This window comes from Dama dama, chromosome 4, assembly GCF_033118175.1.
Source record: "Dama dama isolate Ldn47 chromosome 4, ASM3311817v1, whole genome shotgun sequence".
NCBI lineage: Eukaryota > Metazoa > Chordata > Mammalia > Artiodactyla > Cervidae > Dama > Dama dama.
In genome coordinates, this window is record NC_083684.1 from 62,518,229 (window position 1) to 62,542,924 (window position 24,696).

General features: G+C 52.4%; 2 protein-coding genes across 2 annotated transcripts; both read right to left on the reverse strand.

The window, feature by feature from the left end:
• Window positions 1–2,809: 2,809 nt before the first annotated feature.
• On the reverse strand, window positions 2,810–12,023 carry KLK5 (kallikrein related peptidase 5). The gene is made up of 5 exons (XM_061139966.1): window positions 11,951–12,023; window positions 9,159–9,420; window positions 7,930–8,186; window positions 7,663–7,796; window positions 2,810–2,965 (listed from the first exon to the last, which is right to left on the reverse strand). Exons 1-5 carry the CDS (start codon window positions 12,021–12,023, stop codon window positions 2,810–2,812), a joined length of 882 nt encoding a protein of 293 aa, XP_060995949.1.
• A 3,926-nt stretch (window positions 12,024–15,949) lies between these two features.
• Window positions 15,950–22,680, reverse strand: KLK6 (kallikrein related peptidase 6). Its single transcript, XM_061139980.1, has 5 exons — window positions 22,635–22,680; window positions 21,841–21,997; window positions 18,794–19,041; window positions 17,212–17,348; window positions 15,950–16,102 (listed from the first exon to the last, which is right to left on the reverse strand). Exons 1-5 carry the CDS (start codon window positions 22,678–22,680, stop codon window positions 15,950–15,952), a joined length of 741 nt encoding a protein of 246 aa, XP_060995963.1.
• Between the last annotated feature and the right edge of the window lie 2,016 nt (window positions 22,681–24,696).

Sequence of the window (24,696 nt, forward strand, 5' to 3'; positions counted from 1 at the left end):
TTTTTTTTTTTTTTTTTTTGCAATTGTGGGGGGCAATATTTATTTGTTTGGCTGCACTGGGTCTTAGTTGCGGCATGTGGATTTATTTCCCTGACCAGGGATGGAACCCAGGCCCCCTGCCTGGGGAGCACTGAGTCTTAGCCACTGGACCACCAGGCAAGTCCAACAAATGTTACATCAGGAAAAAAGTAAGCTGTTGAAGAACCTCGAAACTACTCCAATACTTATCCAAAGTAAAAATGGGTAAGTAAGTTGAAGTACGCTTGCACAATAACATACAGGGCAACGGTGAGAAGGAAACATTCACATCTACAGACAAAAACCTGGGTGAGCTGAGAGCAAATACAATATTGAAATCTGGATTCTGAAGACCAAAACTCCTGTCCCCAGATGTGTCTGTTTCCTCGACCGCCACACCCTGCAGCCTTCTCAGGGGCACTGCCGGGCGGGTTGCTGCTGAAGGAAGGGTGACGATCGGCTCCGCCCATACTAGGTGGCCCCACCTCCTTAGCCGTAGCTGATTGGGTCCAGAGTCAGCACCTGACCCACGAGCAGCCAATCAGATTTTTTCCTCTCTGTTGACTGTGAACTAAGACAGCCCAATCACTGGAGCCAGTTGTCCCGGAAGTGATGAGAAAAGAGAAGGCCCCTTGCAGAAAATGAGAAGATACCCTGAAAGCAAGATTGCATGGGGAGAGAGTGAGCCATCCCAGAGGCAAATATCTGTCCCATCGTTTTCCAACTGCAAGTCATGGACAGTCTGTTGATAACGCACCTCCCTTTTTAACTTTGGCCAATAAGCAGCTCCGTTTTGTTTTCCACCAATATCTGGAATGATCTACTTAGCACTGTCACCAGCCGGCTTTAAAACCCCTGGTGGTTTCCCGACCTTTTAGGGAAACAAACAAACCAGCTTCCAGGTATACTGGTCTTCTTCTTCTTCTTTTTTTTTTTTCTTTTTTGCAACCCCGTGGACTGTAGCCCACCAGGCTCCTCTGTCCATGGGATTTCCCAGGCAAGAATACTGGAGTGGGTTGCCATTTCCTTCTCCTGGTCTTCTTTGCCTTGTGAGAAATGCCCATCCCATCACCATCTTGCAGCCCTTGCACTTATTCTTTTATCTGGAATTCCAGGTCCCAGACATTCACGGGGCTGGTCACTTTTCATCTCACACGCTGTCGTTGTTAAGTTGCTAAGTCATGTCTGACTCTGGGACCCCATGGACTGTAGCCCACCAGCCCTCTTCTGTTCATGGGATTGTCCAGGTAAGTACTGGAGTGGGCTGCCATTTCCTTCTCCAGGGGATCTTCCCAACACGGGGATAGAACCTGCGTCTCCTGCATTAGCAGACATCTTCTTTACCATTGAGCCAGCAGAGAAACCCTTCATCTCGCAGGTCTCAGCTCAGATGCCTCCTCCTCTGAGAGGGCCTTTACATTAGTTTCTTGTTGCTGACGTAACAAATGATCACAAGCTTAGTAGTGTACAACAGAAATTACTGTCTTATGGTTCTGGAGCTAACCTGTTCACACTGTTGTCTCACTGGGCTAAAATCAAGGCACTGGCAGACAGCACTGAATTCCTTTTGGGAGCTCTCGGTGGGGGGGAGTCCATTTCTGAGCCTTTTTCATTATCTGCATTCCTAGGCTCACAGCCCCTTCCTTCATCTTCAAACCCATCAGCATAGCATCGTCCAGTCTCTCTCTCATTTTAACTCCCTACCCTGCTTCCTTCGTATAAGGGCCCTTTGGATTATATTGGCCTCTTCCTCTCAAAATCCTTAATTTGGTCACAGCTGCAACATCCTTTGCCATGGAAAGTCATGGGGCTGCCCTGGTGGCTGATACAGTAAAGAGCCTGCCCGCAATGTGGGAGGCTGGGGTTTGATCCCTGGGTCAGGAAGAACCCCTGAAGAAGAAAATGGCAACCCACTCCAGTATCCTTGCCTGGAGAATCTCATGGCCAGAGGAGCCTGGTATGCTGTAGTCCATGGGGTCGCAAAGAGTCGGACATGACTGAGCAACTAACACACACATGAAGTCACATATTCACAGATTCCAAGGATTAGGATGTGGACACCTTGGGGTAAGCGTGGGGGTGGCTACTGCTCCCCCACACCCTTCCAACCATCCGGTATAAATACGCCCCTCCCCCTACGTTCCTTCTCTTCCCCATGCCCTGTTCTCCTTTTATTCATATCACTTACATACTTAGAGTATAAAATGTGTTTGTCTATCTTTTCTGTTCTGCCCGCTGTAGTATCCCCAGCATGCGGACCCATTCCTGGCAGGAAATCGTCAGTTGATCAGCATTTGTGAATAAATTGAAAAGCTGATCGAAGGAATCTGTTTCTTGCAATTGCAATGATGACCCAACAGAGCAAACAGCAGTGCAGAGGGGCCAGTGACTTGTTCCTGGCCACCCGGCCGTTCAAGGAAGAGACTACACAGAAGAAGTCCCCTTCTCAGATGCTTTATTTCTGGGATCAAATCTGGGTCACAGCTGCAGAGGTGGACTCCAGACCTGAGGAAGGAAGCGCTGGGGAGACTGAGGTGCAGCCTTCGCCCTGGCTGTTATGGGAACTGTCTTCAGGATCCGACCAGAAGGACTGGTCTCTCCACTGTCCAGGGAGCGGGGATCTTGACTCCAGGAGACGGGTGGAGGGGGGCACTGGAGAGATGAGCAATCTCAACATTTTAGAGAAGGAACTGGGGTCTGGAAGGAGTGTCAGGGTCCCTGCAGGGGTGGGGACTTGTGGGGGGATGGTGGGGGGATGAAGGGAGTCCAGAATGCCGGGTCCAGGAATGAATCACGAATTGGACTTGATAGTGTCCTGGATCCACTTGGTGAACTGACAGAGGTTGGTGTAGACGCCAGGTCTGTTGGGCTGGGCGCAGGGGAAGTCTCCCCAGGACACGAGGCCCTGCAGGGAACCATTGCAGACCACGGGGCCCCCGGAATCACCCTGTGGAGGAGACAGGGAGGCACAGAGAGGCAGCGATGTGGGGAGATGAAGGGAGGGGGTCACACAGATGAGGAAGACACCAGAGAGTGAGACACAGGTAAAAAGAGACACACGTGTCGCAGAGTCGGACACGACTGAGCTGCTGACACGCACTGACACTGTCCCTCTGTACCCAAACCCCACCCTCTTTTCTGTCTGTCTCCCTCATGCCTGTCTCTGTGTTTCCTTCTATTTCTTTCTCCCTCTTCCCTCCAACCTTGGAATACTGAGTTTCTCCTACTCGACAAGCCTTCTTTTCCCTTCCTCAGTCTTCATCCATCCTTGACACCAATCCACCTTGTACCTATACCTCACTTTTGCAGGGGAGCAGTCGTCAACCCTGGGTGACGCTTTTTCAGCCTGGCATTGCTAACATTCTGCATGCTCGCTCAGTCATGTAGTCATGTCTGACTCTTTGCGACCCCATGGACTGTAGCCCACCAGGCTCCTCTGTCCATGAGAGTCTCCCGGCAAGAATACTGGAGTGGGTTGTTATTTCCTACTCCAAGGGATGTTCCTGACTCAGGGATGGAAGCTGTGTCCCCAGTGGCTTTTGCACTGGCAAGTGGATTCTTGGGGAACCCACTGGGACCAGACAGTTCTCCGCTGTGGGCGGCTGTCCGGTGCATCATAAGGCTTTTAGCAGCAGCCCTCCAGCCACTACACACTAGGAGCTCCCTCCCTCCCCAGACACATTGAGACCACCAAAAACATCTTCAGGCATCGCCACACGTCCCCCGGGGGTTCAGAATTGAGGATCGCTCTCGCTGACTAATTTGGGTTTGCCTCTGCTTAATTCCCTTAGCTCCCTGTAATGACCCTTCCTGTAATAATACTTGGGCATTTTTCCTGTCACTTCTTGTTTATGTTTATGCAAAATCCCTCCGACCTGGCTTCTTCTTGTGTTGTAATGCAGATGCTGTTTTCCAGGCAAAAAAACCTCTGCTGCCCCAATCACTAAATTTCAACTTTCTTATGGTTTAATTTCTCTCCTTTTTTGTTCGCTCTTGTTTAATATCCCTGCAGAGTTCCTTTCGCTTGGCAGTGAGTTAACTGCTCTGAGCCTTGGCTCCTTGTCTGTAAAACAGAGTTAATAATAATGGTTAAATGGATTAATTGAGCTGATGCTTCTGAACCACTTAAAAAGAGTGTCTGGCAATTAATTAGCTCCTGTTATTATTATAGTATTAGTATGATTGTTATTACTTCTTGCTTTTAGTGGCCACGCCCAGACTGCATTCCGGTATGAAAAAGCCACTTGAGGTTTAGGGGAAAAAAAAAAAGCCAAAGTACTACCCTTGGCTACAGAAAGACTATGTATTTTACTGTGTTGACATCTGGACACTGAGTGAAGTAAGACAGAGAGAGAAGGAGAAACATCTCTTTTATGTGGAATCTAAAAAGAAATGATACACATGATCTTATTTACAAAACAGAAAGAGACTCACAGGCTTAGAGAACAAGTTACGCTTGCCAAGGGGAACGGATGGTTAGGGAGTTTGGGATGGACATGTTCATGCTGCTGTATTTCAAATGGATAACCAAGAAGGACCTACTGTAGAGAACGTGGAATTCAATGTCCTGTGGTAGCCTGGATGGGAGGGGAGTTTGGGGGGAGAATGGATACATGTGTATGTATGACTGGGTTCCTTCTCTGTTCACCTAGAACTGTTACAACATTGTTAATCAGTTCCACTCCAATACAAAATTAAAAGCTTTTTTTTTTTTTTTTTAAAGATTTTGGTATCTGAATCAGATGTACTTTCTTCTCATAAAAACCCCTCCATCCAGATGTGTGTGCTTCCAGTGTTAACTGGGAACAGAGATTAAGCTGGTGGACCTGGGAAGTTTTTGCAATTGTTACATTTGTAAGATTTTTGGGGTAGGGGAGCTTTTCCCAGGCATCAGAATGGGTCTGGAGTGCTGTCTGAGCCCACAGCTTAACAAATATTACTGAGCATACATCCTGCCAGCAGAGAGCTTGTTAATTTACATTCCTCTAGACCCTTTGGATGGAGAAGGCAATGGCACCCCACTCCAGTACTCTTGCCTGGAAAATCCCATGGACGGAGGAGCCTGGTAGGCTGCAGTCCATGGGGTCGAGAAGAGTCAGACATGACTGAGCAACTTCACTTTCACTTTTCACTTTTATGCATTGGAGAAGGAAATGGCAACCCACTCCAGTGTTCTTGTCTGGAGAATCCCAGGGATGGGGTCGCACAGAGTCAGACACGACTGAAGTGACTTAGCAGCAGCAGTAGCAGACCCTTTGGAGGGAGGAGGGGGTTTCCCAGGTGGCGCTAGTGATAAAGAACCCACCTGCCAAATGCAGGAGACAAAAGAGATCCAGGTTTGATCCCTGGGTTGGCAAGATACTCTGGAGAAGGAAATGGCAATCCACTCCATTATTCTCGGCCTGGAGAGTCCCATGGACAGAGAAGCCTGGCGGGCTACAGTCCATGGGGTCACAAAGAGTCAGACTAGAATGAAGCAACTTAGCACACATCCAGAGCCTTTGGGGACCTAAATATAGGGAAGGGTCCTGAGCTGTAACAGTTTAATTTCTGTCATCCTCAACAAATAGAGCTCCCATGAGAACATAAAGAAGCTGTGTCCTGGGAATCAAGAAATATTTGCTGAACACTGGGTTCCACTCATCCTTCCACTCTCAACCTCTGTCCCCTAAACATGCTGGCTCTTTTTTTTTTTTTTTATTCTTTGAATCAGCAGAACTCCTTCCTGCCACAGGGCCTTTGCACATGCTTTTCTTGCTCTAAACTTCTGCAAGGCTGGCTCCTGTGTGTCATTCAATCTCTGCTCAGATGTCACCTCTTCAAGATTCTTCCAACCACCCTTCCATACATTGCTCCCCCATCACTCGCTATCATAAAACGACATTTTATTTTCTGCATGGTCCTTACCACTTTCTGAAATTACCCTCTTTGTGCAGTTTCTTGACCATTGGATTTTTTTTTTAAACTTTTTACTACACCAACAACTTTGTGATCAATCCTGTCGATTAAATATTGCCTTTTAAAAAATACCCTTAGTTCCCATTTTCTTTTTTTGAGATGTTTCATAAGAATTTGTCAAAAAACTTTCCCACTACAGATTTTGAGGAAATAACTCTTAAGACTGCACTTGCCTGAAAAGTGCCAAAATAAATAAGACAAATCTGTGATGTTTATCGGGGCTTCCCTGGTGCTCAGACGGTAAAGAATCTGCCTGCCATGCAGGTGACCCGAGTTCGATCCCTGGGTGGGGAAGATCCCCTGGAAGAGGGAGTGGCAACCCACTCTAGGGTTCTTGCCTGGCAAATCCCACGGACAGAGGAGCCTGGCAGGCTACAGTCTATGGGGTCGCAAAGAGTCAGACACGACTGGGCAGCTGAACACACGCGATGTATGTGGTACGAAGGGTGGCCCCTCAAATGTGGTACCTTTTCTCAGGGCACACCCTGCCTGTCCATACCACACAGGCTTGATCTCTGCCTTGAGGCCAGTGCTGTCTAACGCAGTGGCTACTAGCTACACAGTGTTCTTGAGTGCTTGAAACACAGCTAGCCCTGACTGAGATATGCTGTCAATGGACAAGGACACACTGGCGCAAACAAACAAACAAACAAAAAAAACAGGAAAAAGAAAAACCATCGAGAAACATCCACACTAGCTTTCAAAGACTTACTATGAGAATCAAAGGATGTAAAACATCTCATTCCTAATTCTTACATATTAATTACATTTTGAAATGGTGGTACTTAGGATACATGGGATTAAATAGGGTATATTATTATTGCACATGTGTGTTCAGTGGCTCAGTCATGTCCAACTCTTTGGGACCCCATGGACTCCAGGGGGTAGCCCACCAGGCTCCTCTGTCCATGGGATTCTCCAGGCAGGAATACTGGGGTGGGTTGCCACTTCCTTCTCCAGGGGATCTTCCCCACCTAGGGATCAAACTTTTGTCTCCTCATTGACAGGCACATTCTTTACCACTGAGTCACCATTATTATTATTATTGTCATTATCATTATTATTTGCTGGGTCTTCATTGCAGCACATGGGCTTAGTTGTCCCACGGCATGTGGGAGTTTATTTCCCGAACTAGGGATCAAACCCATGTTCCCTGCAACGCACGGTAGAGTCTCAACCACTGGGCCATCTATATTATTAAAATAGCTAATTTCACCTGTTTGTTTTTACTTTTTTTTTTTTTTTACATGTAACTGTGTGTGAGAGTATTAGTTGGTCAGTTGTGTCTGACTCTCTGTGACCCCATGGACTGTATCCTGTCAGGCTCCTCTGTCCATGGGAGTCTCCAGGCAAGAATACTGCAGCGGGTTGCCATGCCCTCCTCCAGGGAATCTTCCCGACCCAGGGATTAAACCTGGGTCTCCTGCACTGGATGCAGATTCTTCACTGTCTGAGCCATCAGGGAAGCCCAGGAAGTTACATGTAATTACCAGAGTGTTTAAAATTACACGTAAGGCTTGCATGATATTTTTACTGGAAAGCATTGCTCCAGAATGTGAGCTCTGTGGGAACAGAGGGTCTCACTGATTTGATCATCACGGGGTCCCCAGGACGCAGCAAGGTTCCAGGAACATAGCTGATTTCCGTGTGTATCAGCTGAATGAATGGAGAAGTCTCCAGCCTTACCTGGCAAGAGTCTCTGCCCGCCTGGTCCCCAGCGCAGAACATGGTGTTATCTATTTGATTTGGATAGGCCTTCTTGCACTGGTCGTCACTCAGCACCGTGATGTTCAGGCACTGGAGGGCTTTGGGGAAGGTAACTGGAACAGAGAGACCGCAGGACCGGGCAGGCGGTGAGTGATGGAGGAAGATAGGGGAGGGGCAGAGTGCTCAGAGACAGAGAAGGGGAGAAGGCAGACATAGGTGGGCATCGAGAGAGACCCAGACACTCACCCTGGGGACTGCTGGTTGTTCCCCAGCCAGACACCAGGCAGCTGGTCCCAGCAGAAGGACAACAGGAGGCGATGTTGATGGGTCTGACGTACGGAGTCTCGCGGATCCTTTTGTTCAGTTTGATGAGCATGAGGTCGTTGGAGTGGCCGGGGTGGGAGTAGCCAGGGTGGGCAATGGATTTGATGCCCTGGAACAGCTGCTGCCCAGACTCATACATGGGTGACAGTGAGTGGTGGCCAAGACGAACTCTAAAAAATCTGAGGAAGACAGTGCTGATCACCCCACCAACTCTGAGCCTGACCCCCATATGCAATGCTAACTCCCATGCCAAACCTACCCCCAACCCCACTTTCAGCCCCATCCTCAAACCCATCCCCGACACCGTCTTTGCCTCCAACCCTTTGCCTAACCCTGCCCCAGTCACAACGGCAAATGCATCTCCAGCCCGTCTCCAGCGCCAGCTCTAATCCTTTCCCCACCCAAAAAGAAGTTAAAGTTGCTCAGTCGTGTCTGACTCTTTGCGACCCCATGGACTGTAGCCCATCAGGCTCCCCTGTCCATGGGATTCTCCAGGACAGAATGCCAGAATGGGTGGCCTTTCCCTTCTCCAGGGGGTCTTCCCAACCCAGGAATCAAACCCAGGTCTCCTGCATTGCAGGCGGATTCTTTACCAGTTGAGCCACAATGGAAACCTCCCACAAAAACCAGGAACAAATGCATTCTTAACCCCAAATACAACTATCCTCAATCTCACATCTAACCATGCATGCGAAGTCGCTTCAGTTGTGTCCAACTATTTGCAACCCCATGGACTGTAGCCCACCAGGCTCCTCTGTCCATGGGATTCTCCAGGCAAGAATACAGGAGTGGGTTGCCATTTTCTCCACCAGGGGATTTCCCTACCCACGGATAGAACCCGCATCTCCTGTGTCTTCTGCCTTGCATTCCTAATCATCCAGGGCTTGCATTTCTAGCCTCAAATCCAGCTCATCCCTAACTCCCATCCCCTACCACAACCCCCCTCCCAGTCTGACGTCATCCCCGCCCCACTCTCCTCCCCAGCTCCATTCTAAATCCCATCCCCAACTCTACCACCTCCTGCTCCCCCGTCCCCATCCCACCCTCACCAGACCGCCCCACGCCCAGCCCCCAGCCCCCATCCCACCCTCATCAGACCCCCCATGCCCCTCCCCTAGCCCCCCAGCCCTCCTCTTGGAGCCCCTACTCACTGCTTGCGGCAGTGGGCTGCCGTGAGCAGCCACTGCGGGTGCACCAGCACGGCCCCGCAGTAGAGCTTGTTGAATCTCAGCAACAGCGCAGCCTGCCACGGCTGGCTGTTCTTCTCGCAGTTGGTCCCATTCACGATGCGGCTGCTGCTCTCACCCGCCCGGGTGTCCTCCGTCTCCCCAGGCCTGAGGTACCGGGTGCTCTCAGAGGGCCCGATGGCAGAAGGGTCGTCGCAGGAAGCCACATCGTTTGCGAGAGTCGGGTCTGGGGGCAGAAAGTGGGCGGGACCGAGCTCGGGCGCGGGGCCAGTCAGCGGATGAGGGGCGGGGCTAGGGCCCTAAGGGGTGGGGCCTAGTTTCCAAAAGTGGGAAGTCAAGCCTTCGAGAGAGCCGGGTCTGAGCTTGTGTGGGCAGAGCCTGAGATGTGGGTGGGGCTTGAAATCGATCTGGGCAAGGCCAAGGCCAGAGTCACGCGGAGGAGTCGATTCTATAAAGAGCCTTGACTTTGGAAGAAGAGGCCAGGGCTGGGTTCTAGGAACTGTGGCCAGGATCGGAGGTGGAACCTGGCCCAAAGAGGTAAACCCGAAGAAGCTGGGGCCTTTCTTGGTGGAAGGGCACAGCCCAAGGATCCCTGACTGTAGATAAAGTCTGGACTTGGGGTATGGTTGAGGAAAAGAGGCAGAACTAGGAAAAGTGCTCAGACTGGGGGAGGGGGAAGGGGTTTATTGGGATGGGGCGGTGGAAATCAGAGTTGTTTTGTGAATTCAAAAACACAAATGTGAGCCCCTCTTCGTCACACAAACCTGCACAAAGGGACCCAGATACCTTCCTCCATCACCGGTTCTCCCATCGCCTGTTTAACCCGTCTTTGTTTGTGTTCTTGCTAAAGACCCAGACAAGCGCCATCTTCATTTACACGCACTCTCCAAGAACACGACGGCTGTCACAGACATGCACACACCCAGTGACATGTATCATCCCCACACACAGCTCTGCCTCGTGGCGCACACACTGCCCAGGTACACTTATTTGGGGGAGGCTGACACTTTTCCAGTGGTCATGTATGGATGTGAGAGTTGGACTATAAAGAAAGCTGAGCACCGAAGAATCGATGCTTTTGAACTGTGGTGTTGGAGAAGACTCTTGAGAGTCCCTTGGACTGCAAGGAGATCCAACCAGTCCATCCTAAAGGAGATCAGTCCTGAATATTCATTGGAAGGACTGATGCTAAAGCTGAAGCTCCTATATGTTGGCCACCTGCTGTGAAGAACTGACTTATTGGAAAAGACCCTGATGCTGGGAAACATTGAAGGTGGGAGGAGAAGGGGATGGCAGAGCATGAAATGGTTGGATGGTATCACCGACTTGATGGACATGAGTTTGAGTAAGTTCCGGGAATTGGTGATGGACAGGGAAGCCAGGTGTGCTGCAGTCCATGGGGTTACAAAGAGTCGAACACAACTGAGTGACTGAACTGAACTGACATGATCTCACTCCCCCCCACACAGTATCTTAGTGACATGGGCACGGACGTGTAGAGACTGCCCCTCACTTCTGCACACAGCACGATAGCGTAGTGACAAGGTTAGATAGACTCTGTGGACCAAGCATGACACAGGGCAAGTCACCCAGCCTCATTCACTGTCTCGTGGTGACAGCCTCTTCCACACACTCTGCTGTCACGGGAGGGATGGGAACTTCACACACACCACTGAGTGGTCACACATACAACCCCTACAAATACGCAGTCATGGGACTTCCCTGGCGGTCCAGCAGCTAAGACTCCGAGCTCTCGATGCAGGGGGCCCAGGTTCTATCCACAGTCAGGGAGCTAGATCCTCCAAACACACGACCACACACAGTTACCCATACACAAAGCCTCAACCAACCACACACAGTTGTTGTTCAGTCGCTCAATTGTGTCTGACTCTTTGTGACCCTACGGGCTGCAGCACGCCAGGCCTCCCTGTCTCTCACCCTCTCCTGAAGTTTGCCCAAGTTCATGTCCATTGCATCAGTGGTGCCATCCAGCCATCTCATCCCCTGTCATCCCCTTCTCCTCCTGCCCTCAGTCTTTCCCAACATCAGTGTCTTTTCCAATGAATTGGCTCTTTGCATCAGGTGACCAAAATACTGGAGCTTCAGCTTCAGCATCAATCCTTCCAATGAGTGTTTCTGGGTTGATTTCCCTTAAGATTGACTGGTTTGATCTCCTTGCTGTCAAACTAGTGAGCAATATCTGTAGCTGTCACAAAGAGAGCCACCCATAACCACCCATAACGTCGCACCCAGCCACAATCACACAGTCGCAAATGGCTACCTGAAGGCACCTAGCCACACATTTTCACGGCCAAGCACTTTTGTCAGACTCAATCCTGTGACGCAGGGACAGAAACCAGCCGGCATCCATACACCCAGCAGAACAGCCACACACAGCCACACACACAATAGCACTCACAGCACACACACCGCCACCCACACAGTCACTGAGACACACACACCATCTTAGATGCACACACACTCAGTCACACGATCACACGTACAGTCTCAAAGGGTCCCACCTGTCACAGATAGTCACTTGATATGGGAAAAGGCACCACACACTCACACTCACACACACATGTTCACATACATAGCGGTCCTACTGCCACACACAATCACAAATGCAGATTTGCATTCACCCAACCGTGGGGCCATAACTAGTCACACGGGGTCCCCCTGGGTCACAGAGTCCCTGACAGCTCCCCCCAGCCCCGCACGGCTGGCCTATGTGGACACACTAGGGTCCTAGTTACCTGTCGCCCCCAGAATCAAGGCTGCGATTAGGGTATGGGCCATCCAGGACCAGGCGGCTCCTCCCGTGGCCATGGTCTTTGCACCTGATAGAGGTGGGGGAGAAGAGGGTAGGCAGGTGATTCTGGGACCACTTATCCCACCCCCATCTCCTTCCATCCCCTGTTGCTAAGAGCAGAGAGGGGCCGTGAGCACGTGGTCCACCGAGAGCGCTGAGTTGAGGCTCGGGGGAAATTCTAGTACTTCGCAGCATCCTCCCGTCTCTGGTCTCCGAGCGAGGATGGAGATGAGATTGAGAGAGGCCCCGCAAGCATCCTTCCCAGACCAGAGCCCACACGGAGCCGTCTCTGCGTCCCTTCGCCCCTCCCCAGGGCTCACCTGCCGCGTCCCCCAGGTGGGGGGTGGGGACCCGGCTCCGCGCTCAGCCGCAGACTCTCAGGCCGCCGCCGCCGCCGCCGCCGCCGCCGTGGTCCTGCAGTCGCCTCCTCCTCCTCCTCCTCGGCTCCTGGCACCGGCCTGGGTTATAACCACCCACTGATCCCCGGGGCGCATTCCCGGGTAGTGAGGCGCCCTACCGGGCTTTAGCAACCACTCCTCCGGGCTTCCCCCCACCTCCGCCCCCAGAGCACCCCCCACCCAGTCCCAAAAGCCACTCCCTACCTCCCTGGCCCCGGGATGGGGAAGGGTCTCCAGAGTTCTGGCCCCGGGGCCTCCCAGAGCCTCAAACCCAGCGCCTCCCCTCCTCTGAGGCGCGCTGGGCTCGGGTTTTCCGTCTTCCCTGCGCCTTCACTCGTTCGGCCTGCCCTGCCCTCCTCCCTCTGCCCTCATCCCTCTGCTCTAGGCTTCTCTCCGTTCCGCTTGCCTTGGAATCTTTGAGTCTCTTTCAGTATTAAGGCGCCCAGCCAGTGTCTCTTTCTTCTTTATTTTGTACGGCTTTATTGAGGTATGACCGAGCTACAGTAAAATGCTCATGTTCAGTATGTACAACGTGATGCGTTCTGACCCACATTCATCCAACCATCACCCCAACCAGGATAACAAATGTATCCATCACCTCCAAAGTTTGTTCATGCCCTCTTATGTGTTTCTGTGCTTCTTAATTAACCTCTCTTTCTCCACACCCTGGGTCTCTCTCTGTATCTTTTCTGTTACCTGTCTCTTTTCTGAGTCTACCCTTCCCTGTCTCCTATCTCTATTTCTGTCTTCCTCGCCTTCTTCTTTCCCTTCTTCTTCCTTCCCCCTCTCTCTCTGTCACCGAGTGCCTGTATCTCTGCATCTCTCAGTCCTCTGTCTCCCTCACTGTCCCTTTGGGGCCAGGAAGACTCTGGCCACGTTGCCGAGGGGCCCCCTCAACACCTCCTCCTGACCCGCATCCAGGACCTTGGGGTGCAGAAAGGGGCAGGGATCCAGTCTAGGGGTCCCCGCAGGTGCCTTCCACACACTGTCGGGCACAGCCAGGTGTGGGCGAGAGTTGGGCAGGGCCACCTGCCAATGGGGCAGGAAGCCAAGAGGCTGGGAGAAGGGATGGGTGGCTCCTGGCCCCTTGGGAAATGGGGCGCTGGGTGGGGAGCCCAAAGGGTGCGTCCTCCCTCCCTGGTTCTGGGCCACCCGGGCCTGCCTCTCCTGACCCCTTACCATCCAGGCTCTTCTTTTGTCTGCCCCCAGCTCTCTGGATCCATCTTTAACTGTCTCTCCAAGTCTCTGTCTCTGCTAGGATGTGAGAGCCAAGGACTCATCCGACACCTATTTAATGAGCACCTACTGTGTGCCGACTCAGGTCTGTCTGTGAGCAAAAACAGACAATGACGTCTGGAGATGCTGCTTTTGCAGAGCTCATGTTCCTTGAGGGCAAAACCTGAGCTGTCTTGCTCACCTCTATAATTCAGAACCCGTTGACTGGGAGGATTTAGAACCCCGAGGCTGGTTTCAGTGTGTAGGGGGGAAAAAAAAGTCAAAACATAAGAGTCTGAGGCTTATTTTGCCTATTGCAATGAATATTTCATGCACTAAAGTGACAAATCCTGCATCCTACTTCTTTCTTTTAAGTTTAGCTAACTCACCTTTTTAATTCCAAATTCCAGGAAGGTTTTTGTTTGTTTGGTTTGGTTTGGGGGAGTTCTTTTTTGCATTTTAATTTATTTTATTATTGAAGTAGAGTTGATTTACCATGTTGTGCTAATTTCAAATTTCGCCTTGGTAAAATTTCACCTTCCTTTGGTTCTGGAGACATCTAAGTATACTTTTTCTCAGCTCTAAAGACCTTTAGGATTGAGAGATAGTCTGGAATGGCCACTCTGTGATAATTTCTGACATCCTTCTACTCTGCAGGGTAAAACTAAGGTTGCCATTCATGTTGGCGAAGCAAATGGACCGTGGTCTCTGACCCTCCCTCCAATCCTGACTTCTGCTCCAAACTTCAGCTCCCATGTTGGACCCTAGTTTCCCTTTCTCTGGGGAGTCACTTACTGTTCCATTCAGCTTCCCGGGAGGATGGCTGGCTTAGACGGCCTTTTGTCTTTCTCAGGGCTCGTGCAGTGGGACTAAGCCAGGAAGGTCTTTCTGAGGACAGGGAGTGTACGTCAGCATGGGATCGTGCAGAGTGCGTGTGGTGGAAGAACCCCAGAAGGTACATGCAAGCCTGGGTCTTCACCCAGTTCTGCCTGTCTGCTCCCCTCATTTGGGGGGAGCGTCTCTGGTCTCTCCACCTCCCTGCCCAACCCCCTTCTCTCCCCTCAACTGGACTACAGTGCGATCTTTCACATATCTGCCTCTGATCCTGTCCTTTTTCTCAAGGCCCTCAGGATCAAGGTCAAGTTGTTCAGCCTGGCACTCAGGACCCAGCGCCATCCTCCACTGACCTACATTCCCAGCCCCATCACCCACTTCTCCAGCCTAAAACCCTGGCCTCCACCATCCTGGATAATTTACCATGTCAAGGACACATCAGATGTTCTCACCCCCCTCCCCCAATTTTTCTACAGGTCATTAGCATCCTGAGAATGCCCCCGACCCAAGCATCTCTATATAGCGTACTCAAATCCAGCCTCCCTTCTCCAGCCCTCCCACCCCGGCCCCTACTCAGCCCCACATCATCTCTCCCTGCACCCTCACTGGTCTTTCCCTTCCAGTCCATCCTGTACCTCGTCCCAGAGCTGCTCGTGCTAACACCCCTTCCATGGCTCCCCATTGCCCTCAGGAGAAGCCCCAGACTCCCAACCTGGGGTCTGAGGTCCTTTGGGATCTGGTCCCTGAGGTCTCCTCTCCTCTTATCTCCCACCACTCTTACCCACACACAGTGGCCTCCCAGCCCTCTCATCTCCCTGCCTTTGCTGCTATAAGGGGAGTTTAGTGGAGAAAGCCACCCTCCGGCAGTGCTGGCATAAGGTGGAGGAATCAGGGAGGTCTCCCTGGGCTGGGGAGGAAGGTCAAGTTGGGTTGTGAAAGGGGACTAAGGCTATCCGGGCTTTAGAGAGGCAGATGAGGCAGAAAGCACCACGAATAATAAAATCCACTCTTTTATTGTTCACGTGGGTGTGCCAGGCACTGTTGCTTGTGTTTCACACATTTACAACCCTCAATCTCCCCCACCACAGCCACTGCCTGATGAGACATGTACGATTCTTATCCTCATTTTTACAGAGGAGAAAACCTACACAGTGAAGGAAGGCAGTTCCTGTAGATACATGGCGAGCAAGTGGGGGAGCTGGGACCCCCAACTCGACTTTGGCCAGACACGAGACCACTTCTCTGTAGGAAGAAATTAAGCCCATGGGGTCATCAGGGGAGGGAGAGATCACTGGAAGGGAATTGTTTGTATTCTGTTAGCAGCCGGGGTAAGACCTTAGCCCGTGTCCACCATCACACCTAGTGATGAGAGGGCGGGGCTGGGGTAGAATCAGGAAGGGTTTGCACTGTGGTGTCATGGCTTTTTATTAAGTATTAGGATCGGGTCTGGGCAGCAGGGGGGGAAGAGGTCAAGAGGTGGAGGTCACAGGTCAGGATCAGTTGGCCTGAATGACTCTTTGGATCCAGTGACCGTATCTGCAGACGTCAGTGTAGACGCCCGGCTTCTCCTTGGAGCCGCAGGGGACGTTACCCCACGACACAAGGCCTCGGAGGCGGTCGCCACACACCAGTGGACCCCCGGAGTCGCCCTGTGGGTGAAGAGGGGGAGAGAGTCAGACAGACCCGCAGGAGAAAGAAAAAAAGACGGCGACTTCCCTGGGGGTACAGTGGACCGTGAATCAGCCTGCCAGTGCAGGGGACGTGGGTGCAAGCCCTGTTCTGGGAAGGGTCCATGTGCCACGGAGCCACTAAGGCTCTGCCACAACGAGTGAGCCTGCGCGCCGCAACTCCTGAAGCCCGCGTGCCCGGAGTCCCTGCTCCATGACGAGAGAAGCCACCTCAAGAAAAAGCCCGCCCAAAAGGAGAGAGCAGCCCCCGCTCAATGCAACTAGAGAAAGCCCCAACGAAGACCCAGCAACCATAAACAAATAAATAATTTCAAAAACCTACTCTGAAAAAAAAGAAAGAAAGACAGAAGGAGACACAGAGAGACATGTAGAGACGGGGGGACGATACTCAGAGATGGAGAGAACGACTCACATACAGAGAAAGAGAGACAGACAGACAGAAAGTCACGGTCTGGGGAACAGAGACTGAGGGAGACTCAGAAACACAGAAATCTCTAAAGGGAGGATGGATGGCCTCAGAAATGCGGCTTCTCTTCCTGCCCTTTCTCTGCATCTAGCTCACTGGGCGTCACCTTTCTCTAGCTTTGCCTCTTTCTCCCTCTTGGCTGGTATCTGCAGATCCTCTGATGCAGAGGGGTCAGTTTGGGCATCGGAAGGAGACATCCAATGGACGACGTGGCAGGAACCCAAGTTAAAGGTATTTGGGAGAGAGGACGGGGCCCCTTTGCTCCCTGGCTAGGGTCCCCCTTCTGCACAGCTTGGCTACTTCCAAGCAGGACTGATGGGGGCTCTGTTGGAGGAGGGACAGTCTCCTGGCACCATCTGCCTCCTGACTGTGTCTCTCTGCTTCTTGATCTCTTCATCTCCATCCTGTCTCTGCACTTCCGGTCTCTGTCTGTCCCTGTCTGTTTCTGTGTATGAAATTGAATCTCTCTCTCTCTTTTCTTGCCTCTGACTCTCACCCAACCTGGCTCTATGTGCGTCTGTCCCTTCCATTCGGTCTACGCGTCTGTCTCTTCCTGCTCATCTATGTCCTTGGCCATGTAGCCGATGGGCCCCGACGTCCTCACCTGGCAGGAATCCTTCCCGTGCTTCTCGTCCCCGGCACACACCATGTTTTGGGTGATCTGGCCAGGGTAGGCATGATTACACTCCTCGCGGGACACCAGGTGGATGTACGCACACTGGATGGTGTTAGGGTATTCACCTGCAAAGAGAGATGGGCCATGATCACATCACAGTCCGCCCTTCTCATTGATCCTCCATCTATAAATCCTCCCCCCCCCAGTGATCCCCTTTTCCCACTGGTCCCCTTATTCCTGTTTGTCACTCATTCTCAAAACCCACTTCCACTGCCTGACTCCTGATTGGTCCTTCTTTCCATCACTCTTCCCTCCTATTGGACTGTCTTCCTCAATTACCCCTTCTCTCAGTCAGGTTAGTCGCTCAGTCATGTCTGACTCTTAGCAACCCCATGGACTGCAGCACAGTAGGCTTCCCTGTCCATCACCAACTCCCAGAGCTTGCTCAAACCCATGTCCATTGAGTCAGCGATGCCATCCAACCATCTCATCCTCTGTCATCCCTTTCTTCTCCTGCCTTCAATCTTTCGCAGCATCAGGGTCTTTTTCAGTGATTCAGTTCTTCACAGCAGATGGCGAAAGTATTGGAGCTTCAGCTTTAGCATCAGTCCTTCTCATGAATATTCAGGGCTGATCTCCCTTAGGATGGACTGGTTGGATCTCCTTGCAGTCCAAGGGACTGTCAAGAGTCTTCTCCAATGCCACAGTTCAGCCTTCATTTCCTATTGGTTTCTCCTTTCTCTTAGGTCCTGCCTCCACTTGTCACTTTTCCATTGGCCCCACCTTCTTCAGTATTCCCTTCCTCTATTAGTCACTCCTCTGTTATATCTCTTCCTCCTTCACTGGACCCTGCTTTCCCATTGGCTCATCCTGATTGGGCACCACTTGACTGTTGTGCCTTTTCTAACTGGTCCCTTCTTTCCTCATTGGTTCTCCCTTCCTACTGGCCCTTCATCCAAAGCTGTGCCCCCTCATTGGTTCTTTCCTAAATGGCCTCGTGCTCCCCTGTTGATTCCCCCTTCTTTTTTGGCTCTTCACTAACAGGCCCACCCTCCATGGTTCCTGCTGATCTATTGGGTTTATTTCTGCCTCTAGTCCTTTATCTAGTGACCCCTCTTGACCTTTGACTCTTCTCAATTGGTTCCTCCACCATCAGCTTTCTCTACACTGTTCGCTTTCTTGATCCACATCCTTCAGCTGGCTCCCCTGCTTTATTGATTTCTCTTCTCCCATTAGTCCCTCCTCCATTGATCCTTTCTTGATCATCTGTGTATCCTGATCCGTTCTTTTTGACAATTGGCCCCCTCCCTGATTGATATCTCTGCAGTGACCCTCCCTCCTCATTGACCCTTCATGTCATGTCCCCCGACTCCATTTCAACCAGCTGTTGGTCTGCTCTCTTTGCCGGCTGTTCACTCATTAGCCCAGCTCTCGTATTTGCCCTCCCTCCCCATTGAACTTTCACCCACTGATTCACTCTCCTGCTGACTCTCATCATGAACCACCTCCCCCCGCCATGACCCATCACCCAGCGATGACGGGTCACCCGCATCGTTCTCCCCCTACTGACCGTCTGCCATCTTGCCCCAGCCTAGAATGTGGCAGCTGGTGTGGTTGGCTGAGCAGTCTCTTTCCAGGGCCAGAGGCTGGATGTGTTCGGAGAACCTGGCCGGCCGTGACAGACGCAGTAGCATGATGTCCTGGTCGTGAGTGGCGGCGTTGTAGCCTGGGTGGACCACGGTCCGGACGACAGAGCTCTCCTCCTGAAAAAACTCCCTTTGCTGAAGGTTGTGCTTCCCCAGGTAGACCTGCAGATTCCTGGGGAAGGAAAGGGTGAGGCCTCACCTGCAGCCCTTTGGACTGCAGCTGAGACTCTGGAGGGGCCTACAGTGGGATATGGGGTAGCCTGGTGCTACCAACCATCTGGCCTGCTGCTGGCCTCACTGTCTTCCCAGCTCAGCAAATGACAACTCCGTCCTTTCAGAATAATCCTGGAGGCTATTCCCGACCTTTTATGTGTTGCTTCGTATCTAAGCTGTCCAGAAATCCTTTTGTCTCTCCAAAGCATATCCAGAATCTGACCACTTCTCTCCTCCCCCACTGCTACCATCTTGGCCTGAGCCACCGTAACCTCTTTACCTGGACTGCAGCCTCACTGGACTCCTGGTTTCTCCCTTTGGTCCTGTCAAGTCTGTCTTCCACGAAGCAGCCAGGACTGTTTTAACAATATAAGCCAGCCTTGTACTCTCTGTGTCAGCACCCTACCATGACTCCCATTTTGCTCAGAGTAAAGGCCAAAATCCCACTGTGGTCCATAAAGTTTTGTACAATCTGTCCCCATTATCTGTCCACTGTGTCCCACTCTGCTTCTCTTTCTGCTCCAGCCACACAGGCTTCCTGGTCTTTCCTTGAACTCAACAGTCATCCTCTTACCCCAGGACCTTTGCACTGGTTGTTCCACCTGCCAGAAACTCTTTCTCCCAGATACCTGCATGCCTCACTCCCTCACCTCCTTCAAATGTCACCTTCTCAGTGCAGCCTTCCCTGGAGACTCAGTCACAGTGCAAATATTCAGACTTCCCTGGTGGTCCAGTGATTAAGAATTCATCTGCCAATGCAGGGGACACGGGTTCGATCCCTGGTCTGGGAAGATTCCACATGCTATGGAGCAACCAAGCCCATGCAGCACAGCTACTGAGCCCACAGCCACGACTAACATCTGAAGCCCTCATGCGCTACAGACTGTGCTCTGCAACAAGAGGAGTTATCGCAATGAGAAGGCTTCCCACTGAAGCTAGAAAGTAGCTCTCACTTGAGCAGCAATGAGGACTCAGTACGGCCAAAAATAAAGAAACAAATATTATTTTAAAAAAGATGAGATTTTTGTTTTAGTCAGGTACATCCTCCTTAGCACCTAGACCAGTGTCTGGCCTATGACAGACATTGAATAAATATTTGTGAAATGGATCAAAGTGTTGCTCCCTTGCTCAGAAACTTTCTGTAGCTCCCTATTACCCTCGGAATAAAGCTCAAGTGCCTAATCCCACTATTCTCTGACCCTCAGTGAGCCAGTAATTTTCCTTAGAACTCTTCAGACTCTTCCCACCTCAGCTTTTTGGGCCGTGTATTTCCTCTGCCCTGGATGCTCAGCCTGCTTCTTCATTTGGTTTCCCTTTCTCATTCTTTGTCCGTGCCTCAGCTTAAATTTCATCTCATCAGAAAGTCCTAACCCTCTTCCGTCTAAAACAGGAACTTCTGTTCTTTTCTCTCATGGAGCCACTCCTGTTTTTTCCTTTCATTGGACTTAAGAGTAATTTGTGGTTATATTCCACCCCCCCCCACCCCACCCCCCCCCCGCCAAGGATTCAACAACTGCTTCTGGTGCCTTTCTACTCCTGTGTCCCAAAGGGCAGATACTCTGGGCAGCTGTCTCCATCTTTGCTGAGTCCACACGACCCAGCTCAAATCTAGCATTTGTGATTTCCCCTGGTCAATGTGCACTGAACGAATGAATGAGGATGGTGAGAGCGATGCCAGGTTTCCCTGTGTTTGGGGGAGACCACCCTGGAGGTCCTTGAGTCCTTGACCCTGCAAGACAAGACCTCTGCTGAGGTCTCCCCTTGACCCCACTAGTACACGACACCTCTTGGTTTATCACTTGTTACTTCTCTGAGCTTCAGCCTCTACATTTGCAAAATGGGTCTAAAAAGTCTGTTACTGGGCTTCCCTGGTGGCTTAGATGCCTGCAATGCGGGAGACTCGGGTTCGATCCCTGGGTCAGGAAGATCCCCTGGAGAAGGAAAAGGCAATCCACACCAGTATTCTTGCCTGGAAAATTCCGTGGACGGAAGAGCCTGGTAGGCGACAGTCCATGGGGTTGCAAAGAGTCAGACACGACTGAGTGACTTCAATTTCTTTCTTTCTTTCTTTCTTTCTTTCACTGTGCAGGATTCCATGTGCCTAACTAGACACGTGGCCCATAGTTAGCACTGAAAAACATGGAGGCTGCTGTTCCTCTAACTACTGGTTATTAGCGCTCTGAGGATTGGTCCTGGACCTGTGGTTGTTTAGTTGCTAAGTCGTGTCTGACTCTTGCGACTTCACGGACTGTAGCCCGCCAGGCTCCTCCGTCCATGGGATTCTCCAGGAATGAATACTGGAATGAGTTGACATTTCCTTCTCCAGGGGATCTTTCCGACCCAGGGATCAAACCCGTGTCTCTTATGTCTCCTGCGGCAGGCGGGTTCTTTACCACTAGCGCCACCCCCGGCGGCAGCTCTTTCCAGGGTGCTCTTAAAAATGTGAACGGGAACTTGCTGCTTCCCTGATGAAAACCCTACGCGGCTTCCCCCTGCACTTGGAGTTAAATCCACCCCTCCCTACAGGGCCCTGTAAGGTCCTCCTTCCCCATTGAGAAGGCCGGTTTATTAATGCAGCAGTTTTGCTTGTTTTCCTCACTGCTGTACCCCCCCAGGGCCCCAAACACTGCCTGGCACGGATACTGTACTCAATTAAATACCGGCCAGTTGAGCCTGGTTATCAAGACGGCGTCATGACGTGGGAGTCATGCAATTCTGCAGGAACTCCGCAGGGTCTAACGGCAGCGAGGATACTCACGGTTTTTTGCAGTGGGCAGCGGTGAGGACCCACAGCGGGTGAATGAGGACGCCTCCGCAGAGCAAGTGGCCCGACGTGTAGAGGGCAGCTTGATAGGGGTGAGACGTCTGCTCACAGGGTCCACCGTGGAGTACCTTGTTCTGCTCCTCCGCTTGGGCTGAGGGAGGCTCTGAGTGAGTGGGGAGGTCTGGAGGTGTCAGCTACACCCCCCAAGCTGAACCCCATTGCTGCCTTGACCATCAGCTTCATCTCCATCCCCACCGCCAGAGCCAAACCCATCCCTAAACTTTCCTGTCTTTAAACCTGTGCCTGCCTGCTAAGTCGCTTCAGCCGTGTCTGACTCTTTGCAACCCCATGGACTACAGTGTACCAGGCTCCTCCGTTCTTGGGATTCTCCAGGTGAGAATACTGGAGTGGGTTGCCCTGCCCTCTTCCATGGGCGGGTCTTCCTGACCCAGGGATTGAAACTGTGTCTCTTATGTCACCTGCATTGGCAGGCGAGTTCTCTGCCACTAGCGGCCTCCTGGGAAGCCCATCTTTAAACCCACCTCCGACCAATTTCCCCATGTCCCGAACCAACCTCAACCTCTTCCACATCTTGAAGCCCACCTCCCACCCCTCCCCCACCTGCATCCCTCATCCCTAACTTAAACTCCCCGATGTCTTCCTCATTCTAAACCTCCTCCCCAGCATTGCCATATGTGTCCCCATCCCCAATTCCATTCTCTTCCCCATCAACAACCCCCCACCCCCTGCCCAAACTGACTCCCTCATGTCACTGCCCTTTTGCCCACCTGCAGCGCCCAGAACCAGTGCTATGACCAGCATCTTCACGGCCATTCCTGAGAAGGGAAGCCAAATGCTGCATTAGTCCCAGCCTCCGAGTTCGCCCAGGCTCCTCCGTCCCCATCCTCCCCATCCTCCCCAGCTGGCTATGCTCTCCTGACCCTTGGCTTCCATCCTTCCCATGTAGCCTCTCGGTTTCTTACCTTCCCAACCCACGCCTTCCATCTGAGGGTCCCACGAAGGCGGGGGTGCCAGCGAGGCCCCAGAACCTGCTGTTCACCCTGCCCTTCTCCTGATGCTTCTACACTCGTTCTTTTTTCTCCTCTTGGCTCTAGTTTGCCTGCTCAGTAACAGGACGGAGGGCCCCTGACATTCTTCCCTTGCCCTGGGGTGTCTCCCCCTCCCCTTGGCTCTGAGCTTACCTGAAACTCACCTCCACACCTGGGGCTCCTGCGGGGGCCAGCTGTGGGGGGTGGGAGGGTGGGATGGGCCGGTTCTTGGGTTGGGGGCAGGGACGGTAGGTGTCCCCAGCGGATGGATGGACGAGGAGACAGAGAGAGTCAGAGGTGCAGGGAGCTGGGTAGAGAGAAGGCACGCTGAAAGCAGAGGCAGGCAGAGGTAGAGGGCTGAAAACAGAGAACGTGGGCACCCAGGGCCTGGCGGACAGACACCCCAGCGCCCTGGCCTGCCTGCAAGAGGCCCGTCCTGTCCTCAGATGCTCCCATGCTTCCTTTTAACCCCTGCCTCCCCGGGCCCCTGGAGCAGGAGGCCGCCCCGCCCTTTCCTCCTTCCCCGGGCCTCCCACGCGCATTCCTCCCACCCCCACAGCTCTGCTTCTGCTGACCCCTGATCCCAGCGTCAAGGGAAGGGGGTGCAGTTTCCTGAGTGCACCAGGGGGGCGACTCCGCAACTCCCGGGTCGAGGAAGGAGGGGCTGGGGGCTGAGAATTCTGGACCTCCAAGGAGAAAGGGGCTGGAAGTCTGCACACCTGGACCTAAAGGCAGGAAGGGCAGGAGCTTGTCCTCAGTTCCTAGACTTCCAGGTCCTCGAGCACAACAGGGTGGGAGCACCCCAGAAGGCCTGCGTCCCAGGTAAGCATGCAGTACCCCAGGCCTCCAGGACTCCCACCACTCCTGTGAGTGCTCTGGGGCCTGCGGGCCGTCAGTGCCCCGGGGTACGGGCCACCAGGCGGCAAGGGTTCAGCGGGGTTAGGGTGATTCACGCACCTGCCCTGAAGTCGCCTCTGTGGGTGTTCAAGAGCCTCCGTGTCCCCGCAAGACAGAGCAAGCCAACCAGCAAGAGAGTGTGTGTCACCAAGCCGGTCCCCACCCTGGCCCCAGGCTGGGGTGCAGAGCCAGGCGCTATGGGGAAAGGGCCTTGGAACAATCGGGCTTTGTCCGCCCCCAGCACCCCGTGCCATGCTCCTGGCACCTCCATTTCTCAAGCTCTCTTCCGGGCAGGCGGACAGGCGGCTTCATCAATAACTTCCCTTTGTCCCTCTCCGACTGTGCTGTGATTGTCCATCCACCTCTGGCCGGATACCGGGGCCCTTGACCCTCCCGGTCCCCCTCTTCCGTGTCTCTGTCCATCTCTCTCCCTGGCGGTGGTGGCAGGGCCTCCATCTCTTTTTCTCTGTCTGCTTCTGTCTCAGCATCCTATCTTTTTCTCTGATCGCCGTCTTTCCCCCTTGATTTTCCGTGTCTCCACTGACACTCTAAATCTCTCTTCTTACCTCTCCTAGCTTCCCCTTGCATTGCCAGGAGAAGCATGTGTATCCACAGAGGGGTGTTAACTCCTGGAGAAGGGGCGACCTGGAGGTGGGAGCCCCAGGGGAGCTAGTGGGACCCAGGGGGACTTCAGGACTTGAAGATTTCACATCGATATGGAAATCAGCATGAGACCTGGAAATAGGCAGGGATGCAGGAACACTGGGTAGCCACGTGGGAATGTGATGAGTAATGGGGATTCAGGAAGCCATGGAGGCATCCAGGGAAGATTTGAAGAGGTGTCTTTGAACTTGAGCTTGCGATCAGGAGGAGAATGGGCGTAGTTCAAGGGTCTGGCCCAGGT